The sequence below is a fragment of the Sardina pilchardus genome, chromosome 17 (genome assembly GCF_963854185.1).
Source record: "Sardina pilchardus chromosome 17, fSarPil1.1, whole genome shotgun sequence".
NCBI classification, from domain to species: domain Eukaryota; kingdom Metazoa; phylum Chordata; class Actinopteri; order Clupeiformes; family Clupeidae; genus Sardina; species Sardina pilchardus.
The window spans coordinates 29,829,755-29,851,894 of record NC_085010.1 but is presented as its reverse complement, the minus strand read 5'-3'; the positions used below and the strand labels follow the sequence as shown (position 1 = coordinate 29,851,894).

Sequence of the window (22,140 nt, the reverse complement as noted above, 5' to 3'; positions counted from 1 at the left end):
ATGTTTTCATTGTTGCCCAGTGATTAAGGAACGTAGGATTCAAGGAACGATTTAGGACTCTAAGGGACCTGTAATTCATCTTAATAATGACATGGATACTGTATTTCCATAGATACTGTATTACTAATCTAAATATGTGTACATCATGTACAGTATATAATGATCAGGTCAACACATTAACTGTAAAACAAATCACAACAGAATAAAGAAAACCATGCAAATAATGGCAGGCTGACTTTAAAGTTCATTATATGAATTCTATATGGTATTTGCCAACACAGGCATTTTAATATTTTTTGGAAAACAGTCACATCACAAACAAATAACAGTTCTTCTAAGACATCTGAAAAGTTTTTCAATAAAACTGAGCAAACAGAGATTTTTCAGAGCAAGCACCATTCTGCATTTTAGCCCCACCACATTTTAGCCAATATATCTGTGTGTCACCATAAAGTAGGACACACTTATGGTGCGATCTAGTGTTTAACCGAACAGAACAGGAGTACATTGCATTATTTGAGCTCCATTACTTTGTTAAACAAACATATTTAAAAACACGAAAAACACAAAGACGACAAGTAGGAGAGTCTTGGCGGGGTCATCAGACCAATTACATAATGTGTATGACTGCATTCAGCAGCCAATTGGAGAGGGGGCAAAGAAGTATACTGCCAGTAAGATGAGGTAGACCACCACCAGGGCTGTGCCTATGCACACACACACACACAAACAAACAAAAAGCAGAAGATGTCTGGATTGAGTCATGGATCTTAAAAACACACGCACGCAAACATGTTCAAACACAGCTCATTAAAATGCACTCTCATCTAAATCTGAACAACTATACTGCCTGGCAAGAGGAATTGTGGGGCTCCTGATCAGACGATTTCTGATCTCAATTTTATGTCCCTGGGATCCTGCCCTAGGCTGGGAGAATAGTGCAGTCCCCACCACACACACACACACACACACGCACTATACTCACCCTGAAAGTAATCACACTTTCCGTCCATGAAGATGTAGTTCACCAATATAACACTAAAAATGCTGGCCCACAGGTGCAAGTCACTGAATATGAGAACGAAGCCAACGTCCTGGAGCCAATGAAAGTGGAGACAATAAGAATGTTTAGGCGGTATTCTGTTCAATTCACCACAGAATCATTTCATCAAACATCTACAAAAAAACAGAACTGATTTAGAAGAGATAGAGGGTATCAGATAAAGCACTTACATAAAAAGCGTTGAACAAGATTAACAAGGGTATCTGGATCATACAGACTTGCACTGCAATACAGCTTCCTACCTCCAGACTAGATTGCAAAGGCAAAGGAGACATGTTTAGAGGAGTAGAGCTGATATTCTAAATGCCTGATTCATTGAAGCTCAAAAAGGCACACTCGCTTCACCTGAGACTGATGTTGTTTTGAAGAGCAAATTGGATTCCATTGACAATCTCCGGGAGTTCTGGAACCATCGCCAGCACAGTCACTCCAACAAAATACTGTGGTGGAAGAGAAGGGGCCAACCAAATTGATCATATCTCACCCAATAAGACACACTCTCAGAGTTGATGTGTACCTTCATTCTGCTGAACACTAGATTCATATTTCTCAATCTAGATACACCGCATAGCTGTATGGCTCGACTGCCGTATGGTGCTGCCACCTGTTACCCAAAGAGCACACGGATGGATTGGGAAATCAAGTCTCCTTGGCTGCCCCCCAGATCGGGGAGCGGCTCCGCAGTTTGATGGAATGAGACATAAGAAACTACAAATTTGACTTGCATGATTTGATGATATGAAAGTATGATGTATTGCGACATCGAAGCAACATACTCTACCTTGTCTGTGGATATTGTTATTTGCTGGATAAACAAATAGCGTGTGTGTGACAAAGGAAAAGTGCTTTAGTGTTGCTTCAAAAACCCTTGCAATTGAAATCAGAACGTTAAAGTCTACATTCACCAAGCCCAAGACTAGCCTCATAATTCTGACTTGGTTGTTTAAACTTAGGTGGGTGGAGAAGTCTGAGTGAAAATTCGGTCATGGAGCTTAGAATTCCTTGTAGAGCCCATGTCACTGATGCACACACACAGACATTCAAGGACGTCACACTACATGCAAAATCTACATTTTAAGTATAGTCTGTTTATAATGAGACATTCAGACTGGGTCCCTTTGTGAATTATTATGGTAGCCGGGTCTCTCAATGATCAACTTATAGGGAGCTTACTTTGTGGTTTTACAGTACTTTATGCAGTATCCCTGACCTACAGGGCCTGTGTGCCGGTGTGCAGGTGTGTCAAATATCTCCCAAACAGATTGAATGTGCAAATTCACATGTGCACATCCACATGCAGTGATCATAGTGGTCAAAGCAACTATTGAAATGGGTCAGTTGCAGAGCCCCCTATGGACAGAATTGGGTGAAATTCAGTGTGCATGCAAAGACTGTCCTGGTAATTCAGCATGCCACATTTTGTAGACGTTTAACCTTTTACGTACATCATGAGATATGTGCACATGCATGTCTTGAGGTAGTGAAAAAAGTTAGTTGCAGCATCCCCTATGGCTGGAATTTCATGGAATTTGTCAAGCATTTCAAAAATGTAGTAGTGAACCTTCACATCACAAGATAGACAAGTTTTGTAAACTTTTAACCTTTTACGTACATCATGAGATATGTGCACATGCATGTCTTTTAAGGTAGTGAAAAAAGTTAGTTGCAGCACCCCGGATGGAATGTGGCAAGCACTTGAAGAATGAAGTAGTGAACCTTTACATTACAAGATATAGACACACAAGTTTTGGCTGCCAAATTCTCAGAGGCTTGGGAAAGTAGCCCCCTTGAATCAAAAGCCTCTGTTCTTCCTCAGTCTAGTGGGTCTACATGCCCACTCAGTTTCGACAATTGCTGTAATTTAGAAGCTGCACCTACTAACTATTATTATGCCACTCATCTCAAAGCAAACCGAGGAGAGACAAAGATAAAGAAATCCACGCGTGCCATTTCGCAAAACTTGTCCATAGGCGGCTTTTAGACTTGTTACACTGACAACACGATGCCAGTCTTTAGCCATTATCTACTGATGAGCGTGATTACTTCCTTAGAGTGACTTTCTCAAAGAGACCATAATGCTTTCCAGCACCATTATAGTGATAGTACCAGACTAAAAGTAGGAAATGGATAACTTTGCAAAACTGAACATTCATATATGAAAATGGGATTGAAAGAAAATAAATGTAGAAATATTAGACAAATTTAGAATGCTTGTAAGTTGTAAAGTTCTACAAGTGTGTGGACAGATCAAATTGATGCCAGTATTGCAGCTACAGCTCTGAGAACTCTCTTTTTTTTTTTTTTTTAAAGTATATTTTTTGGGCTTTTTTGCCTTTATTCATAGGACAGTGAAGAGCGAGACAGGAAACAAGTGGGAGAGAGAGATGGGGTGGGACCGGGAAATGACCGCAGGTCGGACTCGAACCTGGGTCCCCGTGGGCACTCGGACCCGTATGTGGTATTAGCGCTGTAGCCTGTTGTGCCACAGCGCCCCCCGAGAACTCTCTTCTAACTGGACTTGATTACATGAAAATGCACCAACCAAAAGTGAGGCCTGACCTGTGAGATGCTGGAGTGGGAGATGATTGGCTGGATGTTCTCTGTGATCAGGTCTGCACAGGCAGCCATCAGCAGCGTAGCCATGATCAGCACAACCAGCGCCCGCAGCCTGGACCAGTGCACCACTGCAACACACACACACAAGCAGCGCTCATTACACACACACACACACACACACACACACACACACACACACACACACACACACACCAGCAGCGCCCGCAGTCTGGACCAGTGCACCACTGCAACACACACAAGCAGCGCTCATTACACACACACACACACACACACACACACACACACACACACCACCAGCGCCCGCAGCCTGGACCAGTGCACCACTGCAACACACACAAGCAGCGCTCATTACACACACACACACACACACACACACCACCAGCGCCCGCAGCCTGGACCAGTGGACCACTGCAACACACACAAGCAGCGCTCATTACACACACACACACACACACACACACACACACCAGCGCCCGCAGCCTGGACCAGTGGACCACTGCAACACACACAAGCAGCGCTCATTACACACACACACACACACCACCAGCCTGGACCAGTGGACCACTGCAACACACACAAGCAGCGCTCATTACACACACACACACATACACACACACACACACACACCACCAGCGCCCGCAGCCTGGACCAGTGGACCACTGCAACACACACAAGCAGCGCTCATTACATACACACACACCAGCGCCCGCAGCCTGGACCAGTGGACCACTGCAACACACACAAGCAGCGCTCATTACACACACACACCACCAGCCTGGACCAGTGGACCACTGCAACACACACAAGCAGCGCTCATTACACACACACACCAGCGCCCGCAGCCTGGACCAGTGGACCACTGCAACACACACAAGCAGCGCTCATTACACACACACACACACACACACACACACACACACACACACACACACACACACACACACACACACACACACACACACACACACACACACACACACACACACACACACACACACACACACACACACCACCAGCCTGGACCAGTGGACCACTGCAACACACACAAGCAGTGCTCATTACACACACACACACACACACTGGACCAGTGGACCACTGCAACACACACAAGCAGCGCTCATTACACACACACACACACACACACACACACACACACACACACACACACACCAGCGCCCGCAGCCTGGACCAGTGGACCACTGCAACACACACAAGCAGCGCTCATTACACACACACACACACACACACACACACACACACCAGCGCCCGCAGCCTGGACCAGTGGACCACTGCAACACACACAAGCAGCGCTCATTACACACACACACACACACACACACACACCACCAGCCTGGACCAGTGGACCACTGCAACACACACAAGCAGTGCTCATTACACACACACACACACACACTGGACCAGTGGACCACTGCAACACACACAAGCAGCGCTCATTACACACACACACACACACACACACACACACCAGCAGCGCCCGCAGCCTGGACCAGTGGACCACTGCAACACACACAAGCAGCGCTCATTACACACACACACACACACACACACACACACACACACACACACCACCAGCGCCCGCAGCCTGGACCAGTGGACCACTGCAACACACACAAGCAGCGCTCATTACACACACACACACCACCAGCCTGGACCAGTGGACCACTGCAACACACACAAGCAGCGCTCATTACACACACACACCAGCGCCCGCAGCCTGGACCAGTGGACCACTGCAACACACACAAGCAGCGCTCATTACACACACACACACACACACACACACACACACACCACCAGCCTGGACCAGTGGACCACTGCAACACACACAAGCAGTGCTCATTACACACACACACACACACACTGGACCAGTGGACCACTGCAACACACACAAGCAGCGCTCATTACACACACACACACACACACACACACACCAGCAGCGCCCGCAGCCTGGACCAGTGGACCACTGCAACACACACAAGCAGCGCTCATTACACACACACACACACACACACACACACACACACACACACACCACCAGCGCCCGCAGCCTGGACCAGTGCACCACTGCAACACACACAAGCAGCGCTCATTACACACACACACACCACCAGCGCCCGCAGCCTGGACCAGTGCACCACTGCAACACACACAAGCAGCGCTCATTACACACACACACACACACACACACACCACCAGCGCCCGCAGCCTGGACCAGTGGACCACTGCAACACGCACAAGCAGTGCTCATTACAGACACACACAAATACCTGTCCCAGTGATAAGGAACAGAACAACGTGCTGTGCTACAATGACCTACATAATAGAGAATAGAGAGGGAGACAGGCATACAAAAACACACACGATGAACTCAAGGGATCACACACACACAGACAAACACATGAGGTCAAACGTAAGACTGGAAAGGCCCTGCGCAGCGGAGACTCACAGCGGAGACTTACCATGGCCATGGCCTTGTCCATTGTCATCATTGATGTGGATATCATAGATATGGGAGTGGGTCTTCAGGGTGAAGATGAGGCCGATGAGGTATGCAGCCGGCAGCAGCACTGAAATAGTGTACACCAGAGGCCTAGAGATGCAGAGAGGCAGGAGCCATTTATGAGCAGTTAACACAGACGATGGGCAGTCATTCTTGCATCAAATCAGACTATGGGTGCCTCTCATTCAGCGTTTATACGTCCTCCCTAGCTCCTCGGGCCTCGATCCTCACTGATCTACATAAAGAAAGATAGAAGAAGGGATAGACTATCCCATTGTTGCCGCCCCATCATTCTTTATGTAGATCAGTGAAGATCGAGGCCCGAGGAGCGAGGGAGGACTGAATGAGAGGCACCTTATGACATTTTTGAACTAGAAAAGCACTCAGAGAGCGCAGACCTCCGCCTGCATTGTTCTTCCTAGTTTGTCATACATTTGAACTCAGATCGCCACCACGTGGCCATACCATGCCATTACACCACTAAGCTAAATACATAAACGCCTCTGGAATCCCGACGGAAGTACTGATCACTCCCATAATCGTATCTTCCTCGGGGCATGTCCGACCTTCCCTGAAAATTTCATCTAAATCTATCCATTACTGTTTGAGTTTTCTTGCTAACAGACAGACAGACAGACAGACAGACGCCGGTCCCCGATGAAAACATATAGCTCCTTGGCAGAGGTAAATAAACTTACTCGATATGGCAGTGAAACAAAGACCAATTGTTTTCCGTCTGTGGAGAATAATCATAAAGAAAAAGCATCATTGAGGTTCAGATTCACACAAGTTCCCCCATCTGAGAAAGTCAAACAGAGAGCGGGAGAAATCTGCCCTGTGGGGGTTATGTTCCCCGTTTTTTCCCAAAAGGGTCCTATGTTCCCCGGTTGCAATAAAAAAGGGTCCTATGTTCCCCGGTCCCATACAAAGTGGGGAACATAGGACCCAGGGAACATAGGACCTGGGGAACATAGGTACGCTCCCGCCCTGTGGACATGAAACATCAGTGCTCTGTACCAGATCGTAGTGGCAGTTGTTGCAGGAGAAGGGAGCGGTGAGATTCCCCTGGACGATGGAGCAGCCCTCACACACCAGCCTGCCGTAGGCCTTAGAGAAGAGGGTGGGGGCAAACACACCTGCCGGCACATTGACGTGCGGTTAGCACCGGTACGTATGGAAAAGATGGCTAAAGTGTGTGTGTGTGTGTGTGTGTGTGTGTGTGTGTGTTTGTGTGTGTGTTTACCTCCTACAGATATGAAAAGCAGAGCAGAGCTGACTCCAGCAGAGCGACTGTTGAAGCGTTGCTCTCTGTGCTTCAGGCCCCCGATGATCATGCAGATGCCCTGCAGAGAGACACACAGCACAGCATCCCCTTCACACACACACACACACACACTACATAGAGCACTCTAATCCTGCTCAATAGATCCAATAAGGTCCAATCCAATAAATTGCTGGGTCTCAAAGAATTAGACAAAAACTGATTTCAACTAAAGGGATTAAAGCTTAAACCTTTGCACAGACTCGTCACTAATCAAGTCCAGTGAGAAGAGCGTTCTCAGAGCTGTAGCTGCAATACTGGCATAATTTGATCTGTCCACACACTTGTATAACTTTACACTTTACAAGCATTCTAAAAAAGCAACATATACGTCTAATATTTCTACATTTATTTTCTTTCAATTCCATTTTTATGTATGAATGTTCAGTTCTGCAAAGTTATCCATTTCCTACTTTTAGTCTGTGACAATCACTATAATGGTGCTGGAAAGCATACGGTCTCTTTGAGAAAGTCACATAAGGAGATAATCACGCTCATCAGTAGATGATGGCTAAAGACTGGCACCGTGTTGTCAGTGTAACAAGTCTAATAGCCGCCTATGGACAAGTGTTGCGAATTAGCACCTGTGCTAAAACACTCAAAACAATGCATCTGGTTTGTCCAATGTAATTGCTATGTCCATACCAAATAAGCATTATTATTACTAATACTAATAATACCAATAATACTAATAATACTACTAATAATAATAAGCTCACGGGGATGAAGAGGATGCAGCCCAGCAGGGTTCCGGTGAGGGCGGCTTTGACGATCTCCTCGTAGCACTTGTTCCCGGCGCGGTGGCCCATCAGCAGCGCGGTGATGTAGAAGGTCATCTCCGTGATGGAGCCAAACGTGGCGTTCACCACCGCGCCCACCGCAAAGTTACTCTGCGCCGAGATGCTGCCAGAACCAAAGACAAACGCACATGTTCATTTGAAGAGCTCTTTTCCAAAACGCTATAAATCCATGTTTGAAAACATTAAAAAGTCATGTTATTTAATTGTGTGTTTCAGGTAATATCAATAAAAATGCAGTTGTTTTGTTTTGATTGAGTGAAGATCAATCATCTAAACATAAACCAATACAGTTCCACTGAAATAACTTGGAAAACAAAATGTGAAAAAAAAAATGATTTATGAAAATTCATTAAAATGGTGGATATAGCGTTTTGGAAAAGAACTCTTCATTTGTTAAACTGGTCCACTGAAGAAGAATTCCCTTGGAATCCAGTCATTGGGTAGACATTTTGTCCCCAAAAACAATGTGAGTATGAAAGTGTGCATTTGAATATACAACTTGTTTTCCCTCACCACGCTGCATCCACCGAGTTGTTGCAAATATTCACTGACTCACTCGAGAGAACGGTCAGATCTCTCTTATCAAGTTGACAATAGCAAACCCAGGAGAGACTCCGATGCATGATGCAAGAGCACGTGCTCACCTGGCAATGCCCATGCCAATGTAGTAGGAGAGCGGGATGATGGAGCTGACCGCGGTGGCAAACTTGGCCTCGGCGCTGACGTAGTGGCTCTCTCGGTCAACGTAGCCAATCACAATGGTGACAATCACCAGGGGGAGCAGGTCTGGATGCCATTAAGGTTGGCAACAAACACATAACTAGCATAAATGGAGACGGCAATAAATACAATCATTCAGAGTGTGCAGAAGCATGTGTGATCGCATGTGCATCATGGGTAACTGCTAGTGACATTCACCTGGCAACTTAGTCATAAAAAACATGCACACACAATTCATTCATTAAGGCTTCGATCAGGACAAGCCTGCGTCAGAGCAAAGAGGTAACAGGCAGGCCACACAGGCATGACTGAAATGTCCCATTTGCAGAGTGTATGCTGCAACAATTAGCTTCCACTGTAATCAATGGAACTGGTTACACCAGACATGATGACACAATGCTTCAGTTATGTGCCCGGTGTAGAGGAGGGAGGGGGAGAGAGAGGGGAAGAGAGTGAGAGAGAGAGAGAGAGAGAGAGAGAGAGAGAGAGAGAGAGAGAGAGAGGGAGAGAGAGAGAGAAGAGAGTGACAGAGTGACAGAGTGACAGAGTGAGAGAGTGAGAGAGTGAGAGAGTGAGAGAGTGAGAGAGAGAGAGAGAGAGAGAGAGAAGCAGGGAGTGGTGTGTATGACACAGAACGTTCAGATTTCAACAATGGGCTGAAGTAATCAGCAAATATGATTGAAATCCATGCACAACAGAACTTTTTTCAAAGGATACTGACAGCGAAAACATTGATGCCATCCACTTTATACTTGTAGTAGTTCCAGTTGAAGGCATGATAGCAGCACAGGATCACTGTAGTCTCATAGCCTTGCTGTAAAAAATAGACACAGACAGTGATCAGCTCCCTCTGGGGAGGAAACCTCAGTAGCTATTTTAAGAAGATGGGTCTGCCATGCCAAAGTAGAGGGATGATGAAATGAGACCTTCTCTAGTTTTTGGACATGGACTTCCTCTGGAGGCATGAGCAGGATGGTCTTCAGGGTGCGGCCGTTCATCTTGGCCACGGGGATGGCGAAGACCAGGAGCCAGGCGAGGAAGCAGGCCAGGCAGTGCACCAGGGCCAGCAGAGGAAAGCCCAGCAGCAGCCACACATAGGTGCTGACCCGGCACTGCCACACAAGGGGACACACACAGCACACAGGTGGAACACACAGCACACAGATGGACCCCACCGACTCATTTCACCTCTCCAATGAGCATTTCAGTGTGTGGCAGGAACGTTTGTATATATATGTATATTTGTCTTTTCGTCAACTGAACACACACACACACAATGTGAACTAATGGCAATCAGGGGCGCGTTTCCCAAACCCATAGTTGCCAACTAAGTTAGCAACTTGGTTGGTTCCAATACAATTTCCCATTGGCAACCAACTAAGGTTTTGGGAAACGGACCCCAGATCTACTGACACAAGCAACTGGTTGCCCTTTGCTGTTGGAAAAATATTAGAATCTAGCCAGTGATGGCCAACTTGAACAGATGGGGTAGTGTGCAAAGGTTAAGCCAATGCTGCGTCTACGGAGGAGAGACTCACCCAGTATGTGGGCCTCTGTGGGGGAGGGACGGGGACGAGGACGGGGACGGGGATGGGAACGGGGACGGGGACAGTCTCAACGGCCACAGAGGAAGAGGATTTCATCAGAGGAGTCGCCTCAGTTGAGTCCTCCTCAGGGATGGCTTCACAGTCAGAGGACTTCAAACAGTCTTTAACCACACGACTCGTCTAAGGGAAGGAGGGAAAGGGAGGGGAAGAGAGTCAGTCTGTTCTTTCTGCATAAAGAAAGAAAGAAAGAAATTGTCTTACGGCAAAGGAACCTACATCCATCTAATCAGCCTCAGATTACCAAAATCTCTACAGTTTACATGCTGCACTACTTTCTGTGTTTTGTACTAAAGTTCTGTCATCATGAGAACAAATTGTGCAACAGACTGATTGCACTGAGGTTGCTGTGACAAAACTGCTTCTGCAACCCCACAAGCCAGACCCAAAAATGCAGACATACCGAAGGCTTTCTGGAGGCATAAAGTAGCATATTTCTGTCTTCATCTGCATTTTGAATTACAGTGCTTTAACACAACAGAAATACATTTCATACACTAGAGATGTTTTGCAAAACATGCCATGGCATTATGAGATCACGTTACCTTTTGAATCGCTTTTCCAAAAGGCCACAGAAAATAGCATGCCAATTTGAAACACAGCTTCCCTAAAATCACATTGTTAAGAGATTCACAAGTTGGCAGCATTTTCAGACATTTAGTAAGAATTCTAAGACGAAAAGAATATTCTAGAGCAAATGTTCTAAATTCAAGAAACAGAGTACGTACCGTAGGGGAATCCAATGATGCTGATGAACATTAGAATACAAACAAGTAAGTAGACTAAAGAGATCCACCAGCCAAACAAAAACAAGTACACTATATTTCCAACACTGATGGGAGAACCTGTGAAAAGAGAACATCCTTAGTGTATATTAAAAATGTGTATCTGAATTAAGTGATTAAGTCAATATTCAAAATGAACATTTGCCAGCTGCACTGTAGTGCAACACGGGGGGCAGCTTTAGACATCCACCTCTGACTGGCTTGATGAAGTTCAGATCCGAATAGAGTTCCTTGATATCCTCCGACCGGTGCTCAAAGGGTCGCTCAGTCACATGACTCTTCCACTTCCGAAAGCCAAACTGGACACAAAGGTACACAACTCAACATGCAGTACACAGGTCCACAACACGGTGGAATGTCTTACACATTCGGTTGAGAGCCGAGTGAACTTGAAAGTGTGTGCTTGAGAGAGACTCCGTGTAACCGCTTACTCTGTAGTTGTTGGCCTCCCTGTGTGCTTCCACTTCGTTCTCTGCTCGGATGGTGGTCCGGCAGCTGCCCTCCTGACAGCAGTCATCGATACACCGCGACGTGCATCCTGAGTACGAGCAGTGATTTGGAATCCATAACACAGACTTAGAGGACATTTACATTATTCATTTGGTGGACACATTTGTCCAAAGCGACTTACAGCAATGGAGTAACATTTAGGCTATTAACATTTAAGCATTTTAACATTTAAACTTTTAAGGTACAGGGCTACAGCTAGAGTTAGAATAACGTTTAACTACAATGCACAAGAGATATAGCTAAGAGTTTACCACTGTATCTGTCCATACTACCAGAGGATAGGAATGCCAACATATTAAGTGCAAGTAGAGGTATGGAGGAGAAGTGGTAGAAGAGCAGATAGAAGAGAAGAGAAGAGAAGAGCAGATAGAAGAGAAGAGAAGAGAGGGAAGTGGAGTGGGAGGAGGGAAGAAGGGGAAGAGCAGAAGCACATGTTGGTTAAAAGCACAATCAAATGAAAAAGAAAAAGTGCAAACACGACACCACAGATACTGCATGTGGGGTTTAAGCAGACTGAACTGGCATTATAATTATAAACAGTCATTTAGGACAAAGTTCTCTGGCATGAGAGGGCAGCCAGAAGATCAATTTGTATCCATAAATACTGGCTTAGATCATGGACTTGGAGCCAAGGACCTGCTGGCACCAGGACTGATCACTAAAATGGATTTTAGCATCCAGATGACCCTTACCTCGGGGTACGGACAGGCATTTTGGCGTGTATTGGCCAAGCTGATGCGAGGCACATGGAGAGGGAGTGCCAGTCACATCTGACTGGAGTGTTGGCACACACAGTCGGTCACACACGGAGCTACGGCGGTGAGCTCTACACTCAGAGTCCCAGTGGTGATCTGTGGAGGGGTGAGGGAGAGGAGGGAGAGGGGTGAAAAGCAGATGAGGAGGAGGGGAGAGGAGTCACCACAAAGTTGAGGGGGCCAAACAGGCATCGCTACATTTAGGATTTTCTCATGATCTTTGGAACAACCCCTTGTACCAGACTGCTGGTCGGCCTACAGAGTTCCAGTTCTGATTATGTGTAACTAACAAATCACTCCTGACAGATCACATGCATAGCCTACAAGATATGGTGGGTCACTGTCACGGTAACACATGGCAGAAGGTTTTACATATAGAACACTTCGTCAATATACTTACAACAAATCAAAAATCTCAGTAGGAATTCCCACACTATTCAGAAATGTGTATTTTTCCATGTCTGACTTTGGTTCCACTGAAATACCGCATAGGCTGATATCTGAACGTCAAGAGCTTTTATGCTTTCCCCCAGGTCTAAGGAAATCAATGTAACCATCTTATGAAACATTTGAACAAACTAGCACTAATATCATGTCAAGAGGAGCACTTCGTTCTTCCCTTATGCGACCATTAAATAGCAGGTGGTATTGGCAACAATAATTAGTAGTTGCAGGTGTCTTCTAATTGACTAAAAAAAAAATTCGGTCTGTCTGTCTTGTATCACATTTATCCTACGTTTGTTTTCTCTTGGACCCAGAAAAAAATGCAACTTAGAAAAAGATGCATATACAAACACACGCATGTTAGACTGAGAAATTAATATAATAATTAAAACAAATGACAGAAAAGTTTTATATGGCTTAAGACCCACCTGAACTCTCCGTTGTGGTCCTACGTCTGCGTCTCTGCCCATCTGCAGACGCGTTGCCTTTGCAGTGAGACATTCCTGTCTGATTTGTCCGTTTCTAGACTGAGGTACAGTAGGTAGAAGGCTATGCTGAGTAGTCTAACGACTCATCCTCACACTCCACTGCTCTGCTCCACCGAAAGACGGACTGATTAGCCCATCACCCATCTGACCTGGGTAGGTCTATTTCTCTCCTCCTCGTCTTGCATTCTGGGACTTGAAGTAATTCTGATATAAGTTTTAAAAACATCCAGAAGTTTTTCCCCTCATTGACTTCCAGGTAATTCTGGAAAACTCACGGCGCATCTGCCATCTTTACCAACTTGAACTGCAATCTTTAGCGCACAGTTGTGTAAAACTGTTGAGTGTTGTTGACAGCCTGTGGTCATCAAACCACGGTAGGCCCAATAGTTTTTCATTACGCAATTAAGTGAGCCTGCATACTGACAGAAAGCGCGTTGACTCTTTTACTTTATTGACACAAACATAAAAACAGCTGCGTGGTTGGACATCAAATATAATTTTAGAACCCACTTATCAAGTGCAATTAGCACAGCACATGATATGACATTGAATGTACTGTTATGGGCCTATACTCATAACTTTATGGTGTGGGATCTGTAGCCCCAGCAGACTACCCCAGACTGAAGAGGTGCCTGTGAGAGCCTTCACCTAACACTGTGTCCTTACTCCTTAGCATAACACTGGATGCTTGTGGTTCATAATACCAATATCAATAGTCGTAACAGAGATTGTACAGTGTAGGCTAATATGCCTATATTCATGATACTTTTGTTCCTTTTTTTCTGGCAAGAAATCGTACTTTTCGTTTAAAAGGTCCATTTAAAAAAATCAGTTCAGTTCTTAAAAATCTTTTACATCTAAAAAATAATTCAGTATTATGCAGTGTTCTGATAAACTGTTTGTGAAAGTGAGCTTTTTGTTAGTATTTTGCAGCTCTTGCAAATTTTACAGTACTGTCTTACCACATTATCCTTTTCATTTGATGCCTTTTTTGATTGGATATTGTGAAGTTATTCAAAACATAACTATATAATTAAAACAGATGAGAATGCAGACATGTAATAATCATAACAATTGCAGACAAAAGGGAAAAAAAGACTACATCAATATAAAACTACACTCTTTAAAAACAAAAAACAAAAAACGCAGCAAACTTTTCAGCAACAGACAGAACATGCAAGCTGATCATGATCGTGATTCATGTCCAAGTATGCAAGTTGATAGTACAAAGAAATATGTAAAACCTACACTGCAATACAAAAATATGCCCTTTACAAACTGTACAAATAACGTTCCATCCAATGGCGTAAAATCATTGTTAAAACATAATGCCATTGCCATTTCAGTATCTTTTAAATGTCTTTTTTGATGTTGTAACAGATAACAAAACTGGTAGATTATTCTACCACCTCACATATAACAAGGCAAAGAGTTTGTGTGTGTGCACCAGGCAACATAAAGTAAATATTAGTCAGTTCCAAATGTCTGGCATCAATAGATATCATCCGTCACCGACAGTATTGCAGTACCAAAATATTGATGGCGCTCACAACAATTTTACTATCAAAAAAGTATTACAGATAGGTCCCTTTGATAGAATTGATGATTTTAGAATTGATTTTCTCACAAACGGCTGCAGAGTCCTCCGTACCAAACCATAACAGCTTTATGAGTTCAAAACAGCACAGTTTTGTGTTTTTAGTCCCTCAAACTAAAATATCACCCCGGGGGGGGTAGTTCTGATGCCTGCAAGACTCTTGAGGACCCGGCTCTTGGACTCCTGTTAGCTCACTGCATGGCAAGAGGCTCCATCTGTTCCACCTTCCCTTTATAGTTTCAATGTCAGGCTGCCACTGTTTGAGGTTTGTGCTTGTCCTCTTCCAATGACTAATTGAAAAGAGGCTTCTGGGCCCCAGCCGTGGCGCGACTGGCTGGGGCACCTGCACCGCACGCCGGCGACCCGGGTTCGATTCCCGCCCCATGGTCCTTTCCGGATCCCACCCCGACACTCTCTCCCACTCACTTCCTGTCTCTCTCTACTGTCCTATCATTAAAGGCATAAAAGCCCAAAAAATATACTTAAAAAAAAAAAGAAAAAAAAAGAAAAGAGGGTTCTGTAAGCGTAAAAGCATCCAGCACTTTTGCGAACAGTCTGTAGGTGGGGGGGGTGGGGGGCGGGCGGGTGGGAAACGCTCAAATGTCTCAGAAATCTGAATCCGCATCCAAGAGCTCTGCGTCCATAAGGTTGGTTCTGGAATGAATGGGAGCGGCCGCAGTCCTTCTGCCCTGGGCTGCCCTCGGCTCCTGATGGGTCGTCGTCCTCCCCGAGCCCACCGCTACGGGCTCCACCTCCCCCGCGTGGCGGAACGCTCCGTTCTGAGGCCACGACGGCGGCGAGCGGAAGAGGCTCAGCTCCTCGCGCTGCCGGTCCTGGAGGGGCAGCGGGTTGGAGATGAGCTTGAAGCCGCCCTGGCTGTAGCGCGGGCTGGGCGCCGCGTAGCCGAGACCCCCGAGACCTCCGCTGCAGCGGTCCTGGTAGGGCAGGGGGCAGGAGGGCCTGGGCTCGGGGAAGGAGCCGGGCAGGACGTTCTCCTCCTCCCGCTGCTGCCTCTGCTGCTCCCACAAGCTGGCCACCAGGAACCGGTGCCCGGGCAGCTTGGGCAGACGGGGCACGGCGCTGGCGCCGAACTCCCGACGCCGGTACTCCGTCGGGGGGGCCACGGAGTCCTCCTCTTGTCTGGCAGGACGCACCTCCTTCTTCCTCTTCTTCTTCTTCTTCTTCCTCTTCATCATCTCGGGTGAGATCTGGGCCTCCACCATCCACAGCTTGTTCCTCTCCTCTGGAGGGGGAACTGCGTCGGGGGGGACATGGACATTTTTCATGAGTGACGTGAAGGAAATGGTGACAGAATGTGAAGGAACATAACAATCGATTTGATGTGATGTCAAAAACAGCTATGCTCGGTCTTGCCCAGATATCCACTAAAGTTAGCAGGCAAACCAGCACCAGGCTGCCTCCCTTATACCACTTTGCGTTAAATACTACAATGTGAGTCAATGGAAGAGGGCCATGCCAAATGCATTCAAAACTACTTCAACCTACAGAATTCTACACCAAGCTCCTTTCTGTGCAGTGAATCACCAACAACACTCACCAGGTGTACCGGTGGGCGTGACCGTGACGTCCTGTGGCAGAATAGCACCTCTCCGGGTCACCATCTTGTTCACTTGATGTCCCCAGGCAGATGACATTTCCATAGATGCTTCATTCAGGTCAAAATTAATACCAGCTGCAAAGATACAGTTCATACGAAATGATCAGAGATCTTAAGATGATCACAACATATCATACATAACCAAATCTCTGATGTAGACTTCCACTATAATCAAGCAATTTCTGCCTCATCTATATAGCCTGGCTAACGCCTCCCACTTCTCAAATGAGACGTGGTCTGGCAACCAGACGTTCATTTTCTCGTATTTGAAAAAATGCCCAGATCCGTTCATTGAGCGCCACGGATGTCAATCAAATGCGTCTCTGCATAGCTCATCATGGTCTTGCTTTCTCCCCTGTTCTGTGATTGGCCTCCAACATCAGGCGAAAATGGGGGCGTTAGTTTCCAGACTGCCTTAGCAGCGTGAAAGAAATCACCGCGCAAGGCAGTATGGGAAACCCAGGCTATCATCTATAGGTAAATGTCAACCAGAGGCTGGCCTTAGGGATGGCAAGCAGGTTCCTTTGCCATGAATGAACTACTATGAACCTTCTATGATAATCCTCTATTTGATTTCTGCATCTGGTGATAACTCAGTAGCCCACCATTTAAATCACCCTGGTACCACCACTAGTACAGCGCGCTCAGATAGTGGCTGGAAATGAGCCTGGTTGTTCATGATGCTACCACCAGATGGCACTGTGCTTACCTACTGGCCCCTCATGCGATACAGTGTGCATGCTAAAAGACAGCTCCTTTTCCGGTTCTTTATTGAGCTCTTTCCGTTTGGAAAAGGCCTTGGCTATCATTTTGCTCTTCTTCAGCCGCTTTGGCTCGTCATCACTCCGTCCGGTAATCCTGGAACAAACAAAAAATACAAACAAATCATCATTTACAAGGTCTAAACTTCACAAGTAGTAGAAATGTGTCAGTCCACTTTTGGACACAGCTCCTTACTTGAACCATGTGCGTTTCCAAATGAGGATTGTGGCCTTGGTCCACACCCAGGTGCTCATGGCGATGCCCGTGCCGAACATGGAGAAGAGGTTAATCTTCTCCACCAGCAGGCTGGGTCTGTTCTTGATGATGCACTCTGGGATTTGCTTGTTGGTCTCATGAGCTATTGTCACATTGGCTTCACATCTAGAGACCAGACATCACAGATAAAATTGACATGCACCAAAACAGTAACGTACAGGTTGTTCGATTAACATAGTATTGAAGTGTGCATCTTATGGCTCAGATTTACAGCAATGTTGTATTGTTATTTTTACCTGTTCTAAATCACATTTATTGATTTGTTGCACAGAGAATAAACAACATATTCAGGTCAACATCTTTGGTAAGTTACATCACTATTGCATTCCATCATCAATTCCGCTGTTGAAAAGGCAGATAACTGTAACACTTACAAGACAAATTCTTTGAAACTCCTTTCCCATTCGGCTTGATTGAAAAAGTCATAAAAATGGCAGCCAAATGTAATAAAAACAAATCCGAAAGCCAGGAATCCAAAAATACCTGGAATGAGAGAGAGCAGAAAAGAACTTATTTAGTTGCATGGCTGAATGTAATATCCTGTAAAGACAATGACCTGCAAGGAGTGCAAAGCATCATAAGCATGTTGCATTTCCCCAGTGTTGGTACTTTTGCTCTCCGGTGCGAAGACTCACCCAGTCTCAGCATAGTCTCATTGATTTTACTCGCAGCCTTTTCACTGAGGAGTCCAGGATGATTGCTCTTGATGGAAAACAATGTCATCACCCCTAGATAAACAGAGATAAAGACATTTAAAGAACTCTGAAGAGTGCAGTGAGTTCTGTAGCTTTTATTTCCACACATACTGTAATACCACTTCATACAAATGACTAAAAATATCATCCTGCAGTACTTGGCCACTTTCCAGTAAAAGAGCGAAATATGGTAAGGCTCAACTCCTTGAAGGACACAAGTGTATGGATTTCTTTGTTATACATCCAGACTTACCTCGAATAAGGAAGTAGCCACCTACAGTAAGGACCAAGCCGATAGGTGCCAGCACAAACCCTGCACGGTATCGGTAGTTCTTGTATCCAACAAAACAGATACCACTGACTGAATCTCCATCCACCTGCAAAGGACAAATTTAGTGATGCATCAACTACATTGCAGCAAGGTCATTTTATTCAGCATGTCTCTAATTCTATCATCTAACAAGGACCCTTGCATCTGAGGTGACTTACCTCTGCTATCGCTAGTATAGCAACGGTGAGAATGAACGGGATGGACCAAGTCACCAAGTGGAAGTAGGATGTCTTTCCCGACAGAGGCTGGTGGGTAGTGCCCAGGGCTTTAAACGAGGTGTGCCAGGCGTAAGTGAGCATGACGAACCAGATGACCCCAGACATGAGGGAGTAGTAGACGATGACAAAGATGATGACGCAGGAAAGCGTTTCCGTGGACCTGCAGATAAGAGACACAGTTGTGTGACAGGAATCTCATCTTGTGCCATTTGTGACATCATCAAATACACAATGGTCACTTGGCTTGACCACTTACGATGGTTCTCCGAGTCGCATGGTATTGTCGCTTTTGCACACAATCTCGTCACGCGCTCCGTCCATGAACTGAGCCAGCCAGCCAATACTGCCGATGAAGAAGCAGGCATTGATGTAGAACAGAATGACAGCAGGGTAGCGGTTGGAATTCTTCCAGTCAGCGAGGAATGTGGCCTGTGAGATGAACGACAGAATAGAACAAAAAAAAAAGACCCCACGGAGAATCAATGCTTAAGAATTTCTCATAACTATACACCTTTACAATCAAAACACAGAAAAAAAGCTTCTACAATTGTATGGTGTTATCTTTGGTTTTTCTCTACAAATGTATCTCATTGCTCTGTGGTTTTACACCCTGAATGGATAGCATACCACTTGAGAAACATATTCACATCTCCATATATTTACATATTTTCAATATATTTTCAGTATGTCATATAAGCTACTGGACGGTAACATTTCCTGGAATAAATAAGGTCTCTATGTGCCACTAGAGAGAGACTACTACAGTATAATCCACTGGATGCTCACCAACGTAAAGAAGGTGCAGAGCAGGGTGACGGAGCCAAACAGGCCGATGTAGGTGTGCATGTCCGAGTGCTCTCCCTCTGTGAAGAGGGGGTTGTTGCACTGGATGCCGCAGCCCTCCACGTCTTTGTACCAGCTGGCAGGATTGTCTGTTTTCACCAGGGGAGCCTCACACTGCCCCGATGAGTTGAACTTGAGCTTCTGTAAGGAACTCTACAACACAGAACCCATGGAAATAGCCGTCAGCACAAAATAACTCAAGACAATTGACTACATTTTAGCATTACATTTAATAACTACATTCTACATAGACGGTTGTAAATTATATCCATATTTTAGCTTTGCATTTGTTTATTTATCAAACATGCACTGTTCCAATGACTTAGTCGTAATACATTAACTCAAACTTGGGAGAGTAAAATGAAAAACAGTAGGCAACAACAGTCATACCTCGCATCCCTTGGGGTAGGTCTCTGTCCTTTCACACTTTAGGAAGCTAGGCCAGCCCCTCTCCTTGTCCACAATGCTGCAGGGCTTGCGAGTTGACTGGCACATCATCTGGCTGGGCAACTCCACCTTTCCATTGTCACATTTGGGCATGTACACTGCGCAAAGCAGGGGCTGAATGACAGCCCAACACCGAGGGGCGTTCCGCAAGCCTGGTAAAGGTACAGACACAATCACACGATTGGACCATCTTGGCAAGGCTTCAGGTTTGCTCTCGGGTCTGGCAGTGCAAAAGCCCCAAATACTATCACAGTGTTTATTATATTACTCACTGGGTTACACATATATCCAGGGGGAAGCAGTAATGTGACAATAAAACTGGACCAATGTTATGCAAATGGTTCCTATGTGTTCTCTACAATAGGCCTTTTTGAGGGGTTGGGAAATGGGGCTGCTACCCCCTATCAGAGGTGTCTGAGAGGGATTTAGGATTTCGGTGTGAATGTGTGTGAAGATGGGAGGGCTGTAAATAGTGAAGTTTATTGTAATGAGAAGTTGTCAGATTTATGTAAATATTCTCTTGTCTGTGCCCCATTTTCGTCTTTCATTTGGGCCTGCAACACAGTCATTTAAGCCTGCAACACAAATAACTACAGTAGCGCACAAATTAGTAGGCTAGTCTAATGCGTGAATTATTGTCACTGTGCGTTTGACCTGTCTACAAAAGTAAGCATTTTATTGCGTTTTAAAGAGCTAACCTGAACAAAATGTTTTATTACTATTATTTTCCTTTGTGTATTGACAGAAATGTATAAACAAAATCTTACCAGACCACATGGCCAACTTTTCCAAAACTTCTTCTTGGGTATTTGAGTCTTCAGCCAGGATTAGAGATGTGTGGGTGTATGGCAAAGGTGTGCCAAGACAAGTATTGTATTTCAGGACTTCGCAAGTTGTCGTTTTCTTGCAATTATCGTTCAGAATGGACTGGTTTAGAAACACCGTGGCTGCATGAGTGACCATCAAGGAGGAAGCCCAAACGCAAAGCATCCCAAATCTCCCAACAATGGAGTAAAAACCTTGGGAAGACATCTTGAACGATCCAACTGGGCAATATTATATCCACGCGGATTTTAAACAAAATTCGTCCAAGCAAGTTACAAATATGTCGAACTAAAGAAAAGCCGTCGATCAAAGAACTTCTGAAATTTCATTTTCCAGGCTATAAACGTTTATAACGCAATCCGAAACTTTTTCATGTTGGAGATCTCGTTGTTCCAGCGTTGTATCTCTCATTGTATCTAACTTCCACACGAAGTTCCACACTAATGGTTCGAAAGTCTTCTTCTTCAGTAGGCTAGACTTCAACTAAGTCTTTCTATGTTTTCCAGAATGAATCAAACAAATCAAATGAGAAACTGCAAAAGATTCACCATCCCCCCACACAGAAGAGGCAGCGAAAAACTCTTGCCATGAAAAGTCTGAAACTCTGTAATACGATCCGCAACCTATGCGTTACATCCCCCCTTAAATGCTCCCCCTCTTCTTTCTCCCACTTTGGTGCAAAAGGCAATTTGTGTGTTAGTTAACACTCACTAAGAGAGAAAAATCGTACTGATCCGATACCTCGGTCATATATCCAACGAGATGTTTTCAACCTTGCCCTGAAGTCCGCTACTTTTTTTCAGTGCCTGTGGTATGCACATGGAGGGGGAGAGCCAAAATAACAAAAACTGGGCTCCCATCCCCCCCTTTAGAGGGAAAAATGGCTTTATACGAATACCAAAACAATCTACCTGAGAATGCAGTTGCTTTGGCTACATCT

General features: G+C 45.3%; 2 protein-coding genes across 2 annotated transcripts; both read right to left on the bottom strand.

Moving 5' to 3' along the window:
- Positions 1-46: 46 nt before the first annotated feature.
- On the bottom strand, positions 47-13,780 carry cax1 (cation/H+ exchanger protein 1). The gene is made up of 20 exons (XM_062518687.1): positions 13,529-13,780; positions 12,594-12,752; positions 11,823-11,929; positions 11,582-11,690; positions 11,335-11,451; positions 11,152-11,213; positions 10,541-10,729; positions 9,929-10,114; positions 9,720-9,816; positions 8,927-9,068; positions 8,202-8,385; positions 7,405-7,504; positions 7,179-7,297; positions 6,860-6,897; positions 6,121-6,251; positions 3,623-3,747; positions 1,409-1,503; positions 1,234-1,312; positions 986-1,094; positions 47-707 (listed from the first exon to the last, which is right to left on the bottom strand). Exons 1-20 carry the CDS (start codon positions 13,599-13,601, stop codon positions 634-636), a joined length of 2,295 nt encoding a protein of 764 aa, XP_062374671.1. The 5' UTR covers positions 13,602-13,780; the 3' UTR covers positions 47-633.
- A 1,999-nt stretch (positions 13,781-15,779) lies between these two features.
- Positions 15,780-21,964, bottom strand: smo (smoothened, frizzled class receptor). The gene is made up of 12 exons (XM_062518048.1): positions 21,143-21,964; positions 20,319-20,527; positions 19,872-20,081; positions 19,342-19,514; positions 19,026-19,245; positions 18,790-18,913; positions 18,477-18,569; positions 18,216-18,324; positions 17,761-17,946; positions 17,513-17,661; positions 16,744-16,878; positions 15,780-16,440 (listed from the first exon to the last, which is right to left on the bottom strand). The coding sequence occupies exons 1-12, from the start codon at positions 21,405-21,407 to the stop codon at positions 15,791-15,793; spliced, it is 2,523 nt and encodes an 840-aa protein (XP_062374032.1). The 5' UTR covers positions 21,408-21,964; the 3' UTR covers positions 15,780-15,790.
- Between the last annotated feature and the right edge of the window lie 176 nt (positions 21,965-22,140).

Bases quoted from the DNA above. Each gene is read 5' to 3' on its own strand.
- smo (XM_062518048.1), bottom strand. From the start codon at position 21,407: ATGTCTTCCCAAGGTTTTTACTCCATTGTTGGGAGATTTGGGATGCTT. The intron at 17,662-17,760 runs GTAAGGAGCTGT...TGTTTGTTCCAG, and splicing joins TGGAAACGCACATGGTTCAA to GATTACCGGACGGAGTGATG. The intron at 16,879-17,512 runs GTAAGCACAGTG...GTATCTTTGCAG, and splicing joins ATCGCATGAGGGGCCAGTAG to CTGGTATTAATTTTGACCTG.
- cax1 (XM_062518687.1), bottom strand. From the start codon at position 13,601: ATGTCTCACTGCAAAGGCAACGCGTCTGCAGATGGGCAGAGACGCAGA. The intron at 11,214-11,334 runs GTACGTACTCTG...ATGTGATTTTAG, and splicing joins CATCATTGGATTCCCCTACG to GGAAGCTGTGTTTCAAATTG. The intron at 708-985 runs GTGAGTATAGTG...GTGTGTGCATAG, and splicing joins AAAGTGTGATTACTTTCAGG to GCACAGCCCTGGTGGTGGTC.